This window comes from Mixophyes fleayi, chromosome 5 (assembly GCF_038048845.1).
Source record: "Mixophyes fleayi isolate aMixFle1 chromosome 5, aMixFle1.hap1, whole genome shotgun sequence".
NCBI classification, from domain to species: Eukaryota; Metazoa; Chordata; class Amphibia; order Anura; family Limnodynastidae; genus Mixophyes; species Mixophyes fleayi.
In genome coordinates, this window is record NC_134406.1 from 43,644,226 (window position 1) to 43,660,044 (window position 15,819).

General features: G+C 39.8%; 1 protein-coding gene across 1 annotated transcript in view; it reads left to right on the plus strand.

Moving 5' to 3' along the window:
- PTPRN2 (protein tyrosine phosphatase receptor type N2) overlaps positions 1 to 15,819 on the plus strand; it is a 733,183-nt gene that overhangs the window by 298,187 nt on the left and 419,177 nt on the right. Inside the window, exon 11 of the mRNA XM_075212113.1 lies at positions 8,593 to 8,672. Within this exon, the coding sequence (XP_075068214.1) occupies positions 8,593 to 8,672 (80 nt within the window). The remainder of the gene's footprint in view (positions 1 to 8,592; positions 8,673 to 15,819) is intronic.

The following is a 15,819-nucleotide window of genomic DNA, read 5'->3' on the forward strand; positions in this document are numbered from 1 at the left end:
CACTGACAGTGTCGGGACGTAATGATGTCACGCTCAACACTGTCAGCTAGAATAGAGCAGAAGGGAGGGGGAGGGGGGCGCCGACCTGCCGGTTTTTTTTTCTTTTTTCTTTGTGCCTGCGGACAAGCGGGGATGGCAGAAAGGGCAAACGCCCCTCAGTCTTGGCCCCCCCACCGCCTTGCTTACCCCGCTTAACGCGCTCTGCCGGCCCTGCTAGTAGTGTAAAATAATAAAACACCATGGGGTATATTTACTAAACTGCAGGTTTGAAAACGTGGAGATGTTGCCTATAGCAACCAATCAGAATCAGATTCTAGCTGTCATTTTGTGGATTGTACTAAATAAATGACAGCTAGAATTTGATTGGTTGCTATAGGCAACATCGCCACTTTTTCAAACCTGCAGTTTAGCAAATATACCCCCATTAATCATATTGTGGAAATATCTGATGATTTTGAGAAGCAACACTTTGTACAAAAAAACTGCAGTTTATCTACCTAGTGAGAGCACATTAAGAAAACTCTAGAAATTGATGTATGTTTGTGATCACAATAATTTGGCATATGAAATTTAACTTATAAAACCATCATGTGTTCTTTATTAGGTCATAAATATGCATTTCTGTTTCCTTTATGTACCATTTTAAAATGATTATACCACTTGCAGAGAAAATAACAAGTTATTGCTGAGCAATTTTATTTTCCAAGCAGAAACCTGCATTTTTTATTGAAGTTATGTACTATCATGCAGTCAGCAACTGGCTTGGGGTGCACTGCGTGATGTACCGCTTGATGACAGGTGTACGTGACCTCAGATTGTGTCCTTTTATCCTTCCACCCTTAACTGATCTTCTTACAACCAGGTCTGGCCCATCCTACAATTGCATTTATGTGGTTTGCCTTGAAACTGTAAGGAAACTGTATGTAAAGATATAGGTATATGAGGACATTCAAGATTATGCATAAACACATTCTAGATGTACCCTCACTCACGACTAATGTAAGCCAATCAATTATGGCATAAATTAATCATAGGATTAAGGGGGCATCAGGGTTGTCTTTATAACATGTGACAATTGTGTTAGTGTGTGTGAATGTTTTTACACTGCTCTAGAGTGCGAAATATAGCCCAAGAAGCTGTCAATGAACGAGCTTGGTGATGGCAGTGATTTCCTTCTACAACTGACACCGCATTGCGGAAAAGTTGACGCTCATAGTCCGAGAGTTGGTGGTTTTGCCAAGCAATGCCAGTGGGAGCAATGACAACTTGTTGCTGACAATCCAGCCAAACCCCATAAGGCATGGTTGAAGATGATATAAGATGATTCTGTAACAGGGGCATATAATGGAAATCACACATTCTGAATGAGTTTTGTGCTGATTATGTACCTAGTGGTAAGAAAGAGTGCTGATATAAAGGGTAGTGGTATGAAGAAGCAGCACTGTGTAAATTTAAAAAATTAAAATTCATTCCCAGAAGAAGGGAAAAGCAAAAATACAAAACTATTGAAATTATGATAATTCACCTATTAAAATAGTAAAACTATATGCTACAAGAGTAATGGTAATCATATGCTAGGGTTTGACATATATGTAAAGTGAATGAGGGTTGGAAAGTTTAAATATACCTCTATAATAGATGGAAGTAGGTAATATTGGGAGCAACAAATGATGTGAAAAAGAGACACAGATGGCTGATACATTAACAATGTAAAAATAACCCAGCTGGTTAGAAAACAGTAAGAGTTAGATCAGCTTTAAAATATTTAAAGCCCAGTTGAATGCAGAATTAGAGTTCAGAATCTTCAGTGAGATGAATAAATTACTTTACAACAAACTCATAAATTGCCACAGTCCATATATTGATTGCATGGATCTTGCATCGGGGAGAAAAGTACAGTAAATTATGTAATTTTGTATAATACTGCCTATTGGTATCATACTACATATTTCATACCAATTTCTATGAGCAGCCTCTTGTACATTTTTAACCTCTTTAGTCAACCAATGAGGAAGTGTGATGTGGGCTGGGCCTCTGTTTCATAAGCTTCCTGCCCTTTCACGTAAATCTTTGAGAACGTTAAATGGGCACCACAAATCACTTCAAAGTGCATCGTTTTTTATTGATCAGCAAATAACATTTCACAGGAGGTTTGAACTAGTGTGTATGTGGTGGTCGAGTACTGATGGGATTTCCTTCCCTTACCTTGTCCTCCAGACATGAGTCAGGTTCTTCTTTGGTCGGATATCCGGTGGTCAGGAGATAAATACTTCAATGAAAGGGACAAGGATTGGATAAATAACTTGGGTTTATTAATAATGCGGTAAAGATAATTTTGGTAAGCCACCGCGCCACTGACCCCTTCAACTCAATGGTAAGGACAAAATATTAATTTGATCAACATAGAGCACAATAGCATTTAACATATAATATACAACTGGTAAGTATAAGGCACAATAGCATTTAACCTATAATATAACAATAAATCAATTTTAGGTAAATCACTTAACATTAACATTCAACTAAAACATTTGGTGCACCAATATTATCCCTGGTAACGTTACCATATTTTACACTCAGTCCTGGGCTGACCTGTGCACAGGAATTTTGTAGTACATTAGATCTGTCAGCATGGAGGAAAGCAAGTGGAGGAATCTGTGACAAAGGTGATTTGCAGACCTACTGTACTTTCAACTAGAGTTCCTTCATATGATGGACTTCCAGCAGTAATACCTCTTATCTCTCTCAGCCTGTTCCTGAGGTAGTGAGCAGCTACATGGAAAGATTCAACTCAGATTTATTATCTCTCGGTCTGTCTTCTTGTCACTCATAAACCTCATCTCTCTCCCTCAGAAGTCTAGAACTTTCCTCTCCCCACTGCCTTCTGGGAGTTCAGTTATTACCAAACTCAGTGGACTTGTTGCTATCTCACAAAACTCCTCCTTCCTGCACATCCTCCTGGGTACGACCTTTTCAGTTCAACTGTCAACTGTCATTCCCACTGTGTCTCTCTCAGCCTCTATTAACCCCTTGTAGCCCTGCATTTCAAAAGCGTTTAATAGGGCTTTGGGGCACCACATGTATAATCTTGTAATCTAGAGCCAATTAAGACTTTGCCTTGGTCTGGTTTCATCTTTCTACAACACACTCATATGAGCCGCAGACAATATAGCTCCAGCCACCACATACAGGGGTGTATTTATCAAAGGCTGAGAAGCCCTATGCCTGGCTGGCAATAGGGCCTTATCTTATGCACACAAGGAGCCACCGCCAGCGACAGCACTGTAAACACAATAACGGGATGACAATAAGATAATTAATGAAAAAAAAAATAATTTTAAATAAAGCATTTTTCAATGGTCAGTGGTTTTACAATATTTTTTTAAAATACTTTTAATCTGTTTTTAACTGAAGGACCAAGTCTGGACTTACAGTTCCACTGTGCACGCGTGGGCTACCTAGATGGTTAGCGCATGTGAATATCAGTAGAGATTGGCCCGGGGAAGTGGTAAGTTAAATATTTACTGCTCCAGGTCATTATTACTGAGACAAATGAGTATCGCTCAGTGGCCTCAGTGAGATTTCAATGATAAACTGTGGTGATTGCAGACTTTTTATCACTGTGACTGCATAGACCCAAATCCCCTCCAGGTTACCACAAAGACTCTCTGGTCTATGAAAACTGATTCAAGTTGGGATTGCTTTCTAAACCTACTTCTAAGATATCCCTTCAGCCTGTTCTAGAAATGGTCCTGTCCCTCCAGGCTGCTCCAGAGAGGGCCCTGTCCCTCTAGCCTGCTCCAGAGTCGGTCCTGTCCCTATAGCCTGCTCTAGAGAGGATCCTGTCCCTCTAGCTTGCTCCAGCGAGGGTCTTGTCCTTCCAGCCTGTTCCAGAGTTGGTCATGTCCCTCTAGCCTGCTACAGAGAGGGCTCTGTCCCTCTAGCCTGCTCCATAGAGGGTCCTGTCCCTCTAGCCTGCTCCAGAGAGGGCCCTGCCCCTCCAGCCTGCTCCAGAGAGGGTCCTGTCCCTCCAGCCTGCTCCATAGAGGGTCCTGTCCCTCCTGCCTGCTCCATAGAGGGTCCCGTCCCTCCAGCCTGCTCCATAGAGGGTCCTGTCCCTCTAGCCACCTCTAGAGAGGGTCCTGTCCCTCTAGCCTGCTCCAGAGAGGGCCCTGCCCCTCCAGCCTGCTCCAGAGAGGGTCCTGTCCCTCCAGCCTGCTCCAGAGAGGGTCCTGTCCCTCCAGCCTGCTCCATAGAGGGTCCTGTCCCTCTAGCCACCTCTAGAGAGGGTCCTGTCCCACCGGCCTGCTCCAGAGAGGGTGCTGTCTCTCCAGCCCGCTCCAGAGAGGGTCCTGTCCCTCTAGCCCGCTCCAGAGAGGGTCCTGTCCCTCACCTACTCCAGAGAGGGTCCTGTCCCTTGCCTGCTCCAGAGAGGGTCCTGTCCTACCAGCCTGCTCCAGAGAGGGTCCTGTCCCTTCAGCCAATTTGGCCAGAAATGCCTCATAAAACTGTTTAATCAGAGGTGCCTCAAAGTGCTGTTCGTCAGTGGTGCTTCATAGTACTGTTCGGTCAGAGGTGCCTTAAAGTGCTGTTCGATCAATGGTGCTTCATAGTGCTGTCCATTCTGAGTTATGTGCTCAGTCTGGGCCTTCTGCCAAGTGTGCCCATTCTGGGCCTTCCAGTGCTTGCAGCAGTGCAGGGTTTCTACTGTAAGGTGTGGTCTAGTGCTTTTCACGCACTAGTCGCGCCCCCAGGGCCCTCCTTACCATTTATTTTGACTGTCTTGTATGTTCCTGGTATAGCTATGCCGTGTTTTCCCTTCTGTCCTGCTCTGCAGAGCATTGTCACACTTTACAATAATATGAACAATAATAATAGTAACCATAATTATAAAATAGCAGTTTACATGTGCATTTTTAGTGCACTTGCGCATTACAAAAATATGCATATACGCAAAGAAACTCTAAATGAGCCCCAATATGACTTAAAATAAAACTAAACAGAGTTTGAGAGACTCCTAATAATAGCTTAGAGATCTGCTGTTCCTGACTTCCTTCCATCAGTTCAGCAATCACAGTCTTTGCTGACAGGTGGCTGACATGATGATCTCTGTTAAAAGATGAGATGGGAAATGCATTTTCATGCCCATGGTTTTTATTTTCAAAATATTTTCTATTAAAAAAAAAAATCTATATAAAGAAGTATAAAAAAAAATATGGCTGTTTAGAGATGCTCTACGCAAAACAGTGACTTGAGTAGAACTTTTAAGCTGGGTACACACTACAGAACATTAATGCAATTATAGTGCAGATCACACGATAAACAACTTGTTGGTCGGATATTGCATTAGTGTGTACGCGCCCACAATCATGTGTAATCGTACCAAAGCACATTGTATAGTTTGATTTGGTTTTATAAACTTTCCTAAAAATCAGATCTCTATATAGAGTTTACAGAGTCACAATCTTTTCAGCAGATGGTTATGACAGAGGAAGATCGCAGATCTGAAGGTAAATTGTGTAGGTGTGTACACATAAATCTGCATTATCCTCAGGACTTTGAGCATACTTACCCACTTTTAAAGGGAGCTGTCCGGGAGGGGGTCCACCAAAGGGGCGTGGCCACGCATGTTGCACCATTAGGCTCCGCCCCTGTCAATCTTATGTAATTTTGGCCAATTGCAGAAGGGGCGGGGCTAAACGTGGCATAGAGGCCCCACCCATCTTCGATAATTAAGACAGTTGGATCCGGGATTTTTGCTTGCTCTCTCGGGAGAGTAGGCAACTATGCTTTCAGTCTTTGGTAAAATTGATACAGAAGACGCATCTGAAGTACTTTTCAAAAGTGTGTAGTCAGCTTTAGAAATCTAACGTGAGTAGGGATATGTACAGACAGAGTACAGTTTACTTTGGTGAATGCAACATAACACTTTAGTATTAAATGTATAATTCATGTTGTTTTGGGACAAATCTCTGATTAGATAAGGGGTGAATTGCTGCATATTCAATCTTGTTGCAATCAGCATTCTGCATCATGGCTCTGCAATAAACACTTCTCCATCGGTATAAATGCACTAGACAATTATTTCCTAAATAAAAACATTTCTGCTGGCAGACAAAAAAAAGAAAACAATACACTTTAGCTTCTACTAGAATCATGCAGATTTCAAAATATTTACTTCCTTTTTAAGTTCATAATATTTTACTTGTAAAGGAACAGCAACTAAATGTATAAAATAATGTCTTCTTTGCTTATTCTGACTTGAAACATGAAAATATTATATGTTGGGACAGAGCTTTAATACACACAATTTCACAAATTACATGTAAGAGGTTAAAACATTTATTTATGCTAGGTTTGTCTAAACCAGAGCTGTGCATTGAGAATAAAATATTAACTAAAAGACAATTAACACATTAGTAATAAAAAAGATTAAAATTTTTACTATGCAAAGAAATAACAATGACTTTATACTTGAAGCTTGAAAGATTCATTAAGCGGATTCTGTTTGCAATGGGTCAGAAGTCTGGGTGCTGCAGAGATTTCAATTCTGTGATGTGTGGCATGGAATAAAATGTTCTTTAAATAATAGATATACTCAATGCTGTCTTTTGAACCTACGCGTTTTTTGCGAAATCTTTCATAGCACCCTCTATTAATTTAAATGAAAGCGTGTCTTGCCCTTGCCTTCTTTAAAATGCCCTTTCTGCTGGATGTGGTGTTTTTTGGTTGAGTTTATGATCACACATTCTCTCTTTCAATCTCTTTTTGATTTCTCCTAATCATGCCACACGGAACTCCCTCTCCTGTGAATTTCTTATTGTATGCAGTTACGTTGGACATGACAAATCCTAACCTGAATGTTGTTGCCATGGTAACACAGGGCCATGTTCATACAATTTGTATTATTCTGTTTATTTCATTATTCTCGCCAAGTATTTCTAGAATGAATAGTATACATATATATGTGTAATTAGATAGAAAGACTTATTGAAATATAAATGCCAATTTCACATGGATGATGTCTATTTGCATATTACATAATATGTATATAATATCCATTGTATTTTGCAAGTTAGGATTAACAAACTTTTATTAAACCTAGTCTGTTTAAGTCATTTTATGACAGAATGACTCGTCACCATAAGCAAAATAAAATGTTATGTGCACATAACACATATAAATGTATTTATAGTAACCCAAACTATTAAATAGTCATTTAGACTGTAAGCGCTAATGAGGCAGGGACTGATGTGAATGACAAAGATTCTGTGTACAGCGCTGCGGAATTGGTGGTGCTATATAAGTAAATGGCGATGGTGATGATGGTATAATAAGAAGCACTAACTGGGATATTTTGCCATGGTGAGTTTTGAGTTAATGGAGCTCTGGGTTGTCATGGAGACAGCAAGACAGCTTTGTGAGTATTGGGTGGAAACACTTGTAGATAGCCAACCATCAGGACAAGTATTGGATAGATTTAATGCCGTCCATACTGTTTTGTTGGTTGTAATAGGTAGCGGTGTTAACACTGAGACTAATCTCTTCCCTTCTAGTTCCCCATTATGTATTTTGACTAAATTCCAGAGACAGGATTCATGTCTCAAGTCTGGTGGCCCTACTGAATCATAGTATAGTTGTTTGTAGAACTTAGAAGGGTTTGTAGAACTTTCTTTCTTGCAAAGACTTAGCTATTCATATTGGGATTCAGCCTCCCATGGTATATGAATACAACCATAGTTACTCATCATAGTATAGAGGACATGTTGTGGTTAATTTACAGACAAATCTTATTGCAGTCCACAGTAAATTAATGCTGTGTTCAGATTCAGGAGAGACATTTAACAGAAACGTAACGCATGGATTTTTGTAAAGTACTGAACTTACTTTGCATCATTTACTTTCGTCCTGATGGTAACTGCCCATTTAATTGGATTCTTATTCACCTTGAATTACCTTCTTTATATCATTCCCTACCCATTCCCTCACCTCCCCTTTCCTCCCCCTCAACACCTAGGGGCATATTCAATTAGGCTTCCGGTTCGCGGTAACGCGCGTTACCGCAAAAAGTGCGCATTCTTGCCGTTATTACGGTACCGCAATAACGCAGATTTTTTTGTACGCAACCCTATGGGCTGCGAACGAAAATCCACGTTATTGCGGTAACGTGGATTAAGTTTGCGTTCCGTTCCGGCGCGATCCCGCGAACCGGAACCCTAATTGAATATGCCATCTTGTTTCTATTTAGTTATCTGTCTTTAGATCGCTGCAAGGTTCCTAGTAGCAAAGAAACATATAAACTGTTCAATAAAATTTGAAATGTAAAAATAATATGCAAAGGGGCAGATATTGGTTTCTCTGCATAGATAAATAATAGAACCATGGACATCAAAAGAGCAGCATAAAAATGGTGGAATGATAAATTAGCAGGCAATGACTTGTGTATGAAGTGCCTGTTACACATGGGAATAGCCTTCATTCACAATGCTGCATCATCTCTAGATTATTTGTATGTTACATTGCATTGCTCTGTGTTTGGCAGCACTCTCACTGTTGTAGATGTGTTCATTTCTTTTCTTTTAACTGTTACAGTGTTTCAGGATCAGCTGTTGTGTTTCAAGTGCGGTCCGGTGTCCAGAATATGACAACAGAAGATGTGACAAACGCAGCAGGTACTGTTTATTGGGGGGTTTTTTTTCCTTCACTGTGGATACATGGTTGTGCCAAACCAATGTGTTTACTTGTATTTTACTGTTCACTTAAAAAGAATCCAGTCCAGAAATAGGTATGACTTAATTATCTTTGAATGTGTAAAGCTGGTGATATGCTGGGTGATCCTGCTGCTTGGCTGTAGTGTAAAGCAATAAGATTAATTTTCAGTGTGGTCACTCGTGTGGGTTGCCAAATTGGACCTATCCAGGGGATCAGATGACATTTTGCTGAACAGCAAACGTCCACGTTATGAATAGGAAAACTGCTGTCTCTTTTATATAAGAGCACTGCTTGAAATTAATTTTCGGAACAATTATATAACAGAGATGACCTGATTTTTTTTTTGATTTTTTTTTTACATGTTTTATGTCACTGTTTCTTCAATCTCCTACAATTCATGTTTTGCTATCTTACACTCTTCATCATTAAAGCTATGTGTGGCTTTATAAGAACAACATCTTGCCAAGTGAAGCATAATGAAGTCACTATACAGAGACATACATAAATAAATCATAAATAGATCCCATTTAAGCAAATTTTAAAGCATATTCCAACTAATTAATTTGCTGCATCTTAAATTATTTGAGAAATTCTATAAACTCAGTGGTTGAATGGAAATTTAGAAGTGGCGGTAATGGGAATGTAAGTCAATGGAATGTGATAGTTTTACGATGAAGGGTGTAGGAGAAGTGGCGGTATGGCACACCGTCATATACACCCTCACTTCCACCATTGGAAAAAACTAGAATTAACTGACACCAAATTAAGTAACGGAAGAGATATATAAATAATACATTTCTAAAAATTACAATTTGGGGATTTTGTGGCTCTTTAAACTTAAATTATCTAATCAAGATTATCTTTTAATGTTCTAAAATTTGATTCAGTATCAATTGTTTTATTGGGTATACATTATTTAGTATTAGTGTAGTCAAAACAAGAAAAAAAGGTAGCTGGTTCCATATATGTAACCTTGTCATCTGTTCTTTGATTGCGCCACAGCCATCATACATCTTGACCTTCAGGGTCAGAAAATCACGTCTCACATGAGTTGGAGACCTTCAGATAGTGTTTGTTCACAACGTTCACTATCAGGCACACACATGGGTGGACGGTTGATTTCCAGTTATCTGAAAGCAGCCACTGGCAAAACATTAAATAAACTCCATTTTTTTATGTTTCGGCAGGTCTGCATGATCCACATTTACATAAGCCCACTTTTTTTGTACTTGGACAATAAAAGTATCAAATACTTAGTATTATCATGAATTAATAGATAGTGCTGTCTATATTCCACGTAGTCTGAGTCAGGTCTGGTGATAGTATGCTTGGCGTCCCCTGCAAAAAATAAATGTGCTCCCTCCTCTATTATACATTGTTTGTTCATTCAATAATTATTTTAATACAAATCATAGTAAACTTTAATAGAGTAATACAAATGAATACATTAAACAGCAAACATGAATTGCTATATGAATAATATCAATCACACATTGACTCCTCCTTCATCACAGTGTGCCCCCTCCTTCATTATACTGTGCCCCCTCCTTCATTACACTGTGCTCCCTCCTTCACCAGACTTTACCCCCTTCATAAAAACTCTGTGTCCCTTCATCATCACACTGTGCCCCTTCATCATCACACTGTGCCCCTTCATCATCACACTGTGCCCCCTTCATCATCACACTGTGCCCCCTTCATCATCACACTGCACCCCTTTCAACATCACACTGTCCCTTCATCATGACACTGTGCCCTCCATCACTGTGCCCCATTCAACATCACACTGCTCCTTCATCATCACACTGTGCCCTCCATCACGCTTTTGCTCCTTCATCACATTTTCCCCTTCATCAGTTTCTCCTTTATCACACTATGCCATGGGACCGCCTTTATCACACTGTGCCCCTTTATCATCACACTGTGCCCCTTTATCATCACACCATGCCCATTTATCATCATACTGTGCCCCCTTCTGATCACACTGTGCCTGTTTATAATCACACTGTACCCCTTTATCATCACAAAATGCCCATTTATCCTCAAACTGCATCTTTTAATCATCCCACTGTGCCCCCTTATCATCACACTGTGCCCCTTTATCATCACACTGTGCCCCTTTATCATCACACTGTGCCCATTTATCATCACACCATGCCTATTTATCATCATACTGTGTCCCCTTTATGATCACACTGTGCCTGTTTATAATCACACTGTACCCCTTTATCATCACAACATGCCCATTTATCATCAAACTGCGTCTTTTCATCATCCCACTGTGCCCCCTTATGATGACACTGTGCCCTCCATCACTGTGCCCCATTTATCATGACATTGCTCCTTCATCATCACACTGTACCCTCCATCACGCTTTTTCTCCTCCATCACAGTTTCCCCTTCATCAGTTTATCCTTTATCACAATATGCAATGGGGCCGTCTTTATCACACTGTGCCCCTTTATCATCACACTGTGCCCCTTTATCATCACACTGTGCCCCTTTATCATCACACTGTGCCCCTTTATCATCACACTGTGCCCATTTATCATCATACTGTGCCCCCTTATGATCACACTGTGCCCCCTTATGATCACACTGTGCCCCCTTACCATCACACTGTGCCCCTTTATCATCACACTGTGCCCATTTATCATCACACTGTGCCCATTTATCATCACACTGTGCCCATTTATCATCATACTGTGCCCCCTTATGATCACACTGTGCCCCCTTATCACACTGTGCCCCTTTATCATCACACTGTGCCCATTTATCATCATACTGTGTCCCCTTATGATCACACTGTGCCTGTTTATGATCAATCTGAGCCCGTTTATGATCACACTGTACCGTTTTATCATCACAGCATGCCCATTTATCATCAAATTGTCTTTTCATCATCACACTGTGCCCCCTTATGATCACACTGTGCCCATTTATGATCACACTGTGCCCCTTCAACATCACCTTGTGCCCCTTCATCATCACCTTGTGCCTCCTTTTGATCACACTGTGCCCCCTTCAATATCACATTGGGCCCTCCATCATGCTTTTGCTACTACATATAATTTTTTCCTTTATCACACTGTGCCATGGTGCCATCTTTATCATACTGCCCCTTCATCATCACACTGTGCCCCTCTGTTCCTCTATTACATTTCTATGGCTTCCTTTCTTCTGTTTTCTTCTTTCTCTTCTGTCTTCTTTCTTCAGGCTTGTGGCTCCTCTCTGCACTGCTCCTCACTGAAAATGTCGGATGTGATGATGTCACGCCCAACAGTCAGTGTGAACGGAGCAGGGAGGACAGGAGGAGGAGATGGCCGGACGGACACCACCGTCGTCACCGCAAAGAGTTTTTTCATTTGTTTCTTTTGTTTTTTTGTTTTTTGTGCCGACGGTCACACAGGGATGGCAGGTGGAGAGGGGCGCATTTCAGGCTTGGTGCCCCACCTCTCCCCTTGTTTACCCCATTTACCACGTTTTGCCTCCTCTGGCCTGAGTCAAGCTACATGAGTGGAGAGGGTAAAGGTTACCATAAAGTGACACCTAGTTGCTCTTGTAGAGAGACAGTGGACCTGAACACACAGTGAGTCCAAATAATCAGACAGAAAAATATATTTTTTGCAACATTGATAATAGAGTGTTACTATACTTAAAAGCATCAAACTTAAAAAAAAAAAAAACATGATAGTGTCTCTTTAAAGCATTTTGTCATTGCAGTGATGTGTGTAAGTGACTACCTTTCCATTGTTATGGCCATTTTATTGATTTGATTTTGTGAGTCTTCATTACCTACAGTACATTACATGAAAGATGTTTTCTAATATGATTCCCTTTTCTATGTGTGATTTTAATTTGGAGAGCCTAAAATTGATCGTTGGTAATAGGATAGGCAGGAGACAAATAGGTCAATTAATCTACTCAGTCTCCTGTCCAGAAGATCGATATCAGAGACTTGTCATTACAAGCACAATTTGCAACGCAGCTCGTTGTCTGCACGTGTTCATCTTGCTACAAAGATGTAAAGGTCGTCCCTTATACAGGGTCTGCCTTATGTACCTGTATACAGAGTCAGGGAACATTCACAATTGTTGTGCTATAGAAAGAATTCTCACTGCTCTGGTGGTTTTATCGTTACAGTTTCAAAACATCTTTCCTGGATTTGAAATCACACTGTATAAGATTGGACAAGTGTCACAATAAGTATAGATGTGATTGTTTTATATTATCACTGGTAGTCTCAGCACTGTTCAGTTCCATTTTTAATTTCTGATAAAGGATGGACCATGTTTACCCAGTGCCAAAATAACCTCCCGAGATCTGCCGCAAAATGCCAGTGCTATTCTAAAACATTAGAAAAAAATATTGCAATTCATTTTTTTTTTTTAAATAAAGTGGTCTATTATAAATAAACATTATTTTTAACATGGTAAAGATATTAAGGTGTTGCAGAAAAGATTTGTCATTATATAACAAGATTAGCTAGGTCAGTGCTAGATATTCCTAACCTATTTTTCATTTCTTTATAGACTTTGATATGTAGATATGGAATCTATTACCTGTCATGTTTAAAAATGGTCCCTGTCTCTCTCCACACTACCTCTGACATTCTTCTGTTAATTGTTTAGCAGTGCTCCTCGCAGTGATTGTAGAAGGAGCACTTGATGCTCATGTATGTGAGTATTATATTATCATTATATAACTTTCTGGATAAAAGATCCCCGTTGTCCGTTGACACCAATATTAGAGTTTGGTTAATCCAATTATTGTATTTTTTTAGTGTTATCTAATAAATAATTAAATTAATTATCCAAGTTGACCTTAGTCAATGTAATTTTCACACATAACAATAATAAACAATAATAAAATAGTTTGCAGAATGCACAATAGAAAGCACATTGTAAAAACCCTAATGTGGGTAATTTAACAAAATAACAAAGGAGTTTATTTAATGTCTTCCTCTGGTCTTTGTATTTCAAATTACTTTTGTCCAACATCTTCCATCTTCCAAATTTAAAATGGCAATGGCTTTCATGGCAAGTTTTGTTTTGAAAGCCATTGCCATTTTTATTTCCCCTGCAAAGTCGCCGAATATCGTCGACTTGCAGAATCCGCTGCTTAATACATTTACCCCCAGGTTGTTATCTGTGTGGGGTTTGTATGTTCTCCGGTGTTTGTGCCCGTTTCCTGCAGGTGCTCCGGTTTACTCCCACACTCCAAAACCATACTGATAGGTTAATTGGCTGCAGACAATATGAACTGCTGATGATGTAGGACCCACTTCGAGTGTTCTATTTATTGCGTGTGTTCTGTGGTGGTTCTCACAACACGCTGATCTTCCATACAAAGATAGTCACAATGCATAAGAATTAGAGATGGTCACTGACCCCCGTGTTTTGGTTTTGGATTCAGTTTTGGATCTGGATTACCGTCGTGTTTTGGTTTTGGTTTTGCAAAACCGCCATTGCGTGTTTTGGTTTTGGTTTTGTTTTTGTTTGGTTTTGTTTTGCAATTTGTTAAAAAAAATACATTTATTGGTGCTAAAATAACATAATTTAGGTATTATTTTGTAGCTACATTATTATTAACCTCAGTAACACTAATTTCCAGTCATTTTTTATTCAATTTTGAACACCTCCTATGTCACAATATGATTTTCATACACTTGAAAAGAAAAATTGTTGCAGTTCTTGTCAGTGATAACAAAAAGGCCATTGTCATGCCTGGGCATAAAACCAAAAATCCACCTCTTAAGTGTGGAATTATTTTTACACGAATCCTGGCAAGAGTTGTCTATCCATTTGTAGCATTTTTAAAGCCACACTCAGTAGAGGTAGGGACCTTAACCATCTGGGATCCTCATCCATGTTTCGTCATTTTTCAGCGAGTTATTTTAAAACTGTTGGGAAAATCAGAAACTTCGGTTAAAAAAAATAACAACAAGCATTCCAGCATAATCTACCTCCCTTCTCTCATCTACATCCCAGCACCTGCAATCTTCCTCCCCAACAATTGGCAGTTAAACAATCCTCTGCAAGAGGAAGCAAGAATGAAACCTGTCACCCAGTCGCAAAGCGGATCACAGATGCCCTGGGTACTATGCTAGTGTTAGATCTGCGTCCAATGTCCACTATTAATACAGTTGGTTTAAGACATTTAATTGAGGTGTTATGTCCCTGTTAGCAAATGTCATCACTATACCATTTTACTAGAAAAGCTAATTCTCTCCTGTACCGGAAAGTTCCTAAAAATTTCATTATTGGGTGACAAAATGGTATTCTACCCACTGTATACTTAACCACAGATATGTGTACAAGCGTAACTGGGCAAACAAAAGATTATATGACTGTGAAAGCCCACTGGGTTGGTCATTCGCCTTCCCCAGCATGGACAGAAGCAGCATGTACCCAGGTACGTCACATTTTCCAGAAGTAGGCTACTCTGTGTTTCAGCAGCTTCACTAAGAGGCATACAACTGACAAACTGTTCCAAAAACTAAGGGATGTCATTGAAAGATGGCTAATCCTGCTTGGAGTCTCCTGAGGATATGTCATTTCTGATTACGACCCCAATATTGGTCAAGCATTACAGCGGGGTTGAATTCCATCACATTTCCTGTTTTGCACACACTATCAACTTGGTGTTACAGAACTTTTGAAAAATGACATGCAGGAGATGCTGTTTGTGTCCATAAACATTTAGGGTCAATTTCTGGTTTCTGCAACAGCATGTAGGAGAATGCAGCAGCTGCAAGAAGACTAGCATTTGAGGGGAATATACTTTAGTCCAGCGAAGTAGTTACCTGTGAAGAAAGTGCAGACACGGTTAGCTTGAGTCAAGTGATTGCCTTAATAATAGATTTTGAAAAGGTGCTACATAAAATTATAGTGTGCAATAAAACAAAGTAAATGTGCTAACTATATTTTAATTGTAGATTAAATACTTAATTTTCTTTGCAAGGATCCCAGACTTATCAACATCTTGTTGGGACGTCTTCTCCTTCAGTTTCTCTGGCTACTGCTTGTTGTAAAAGAAATTGCTTTCCCAAGACACCCAGTGGTGATGCAGATGAGTCCGCTAAACATTTTGATATTTGCTGTGCTG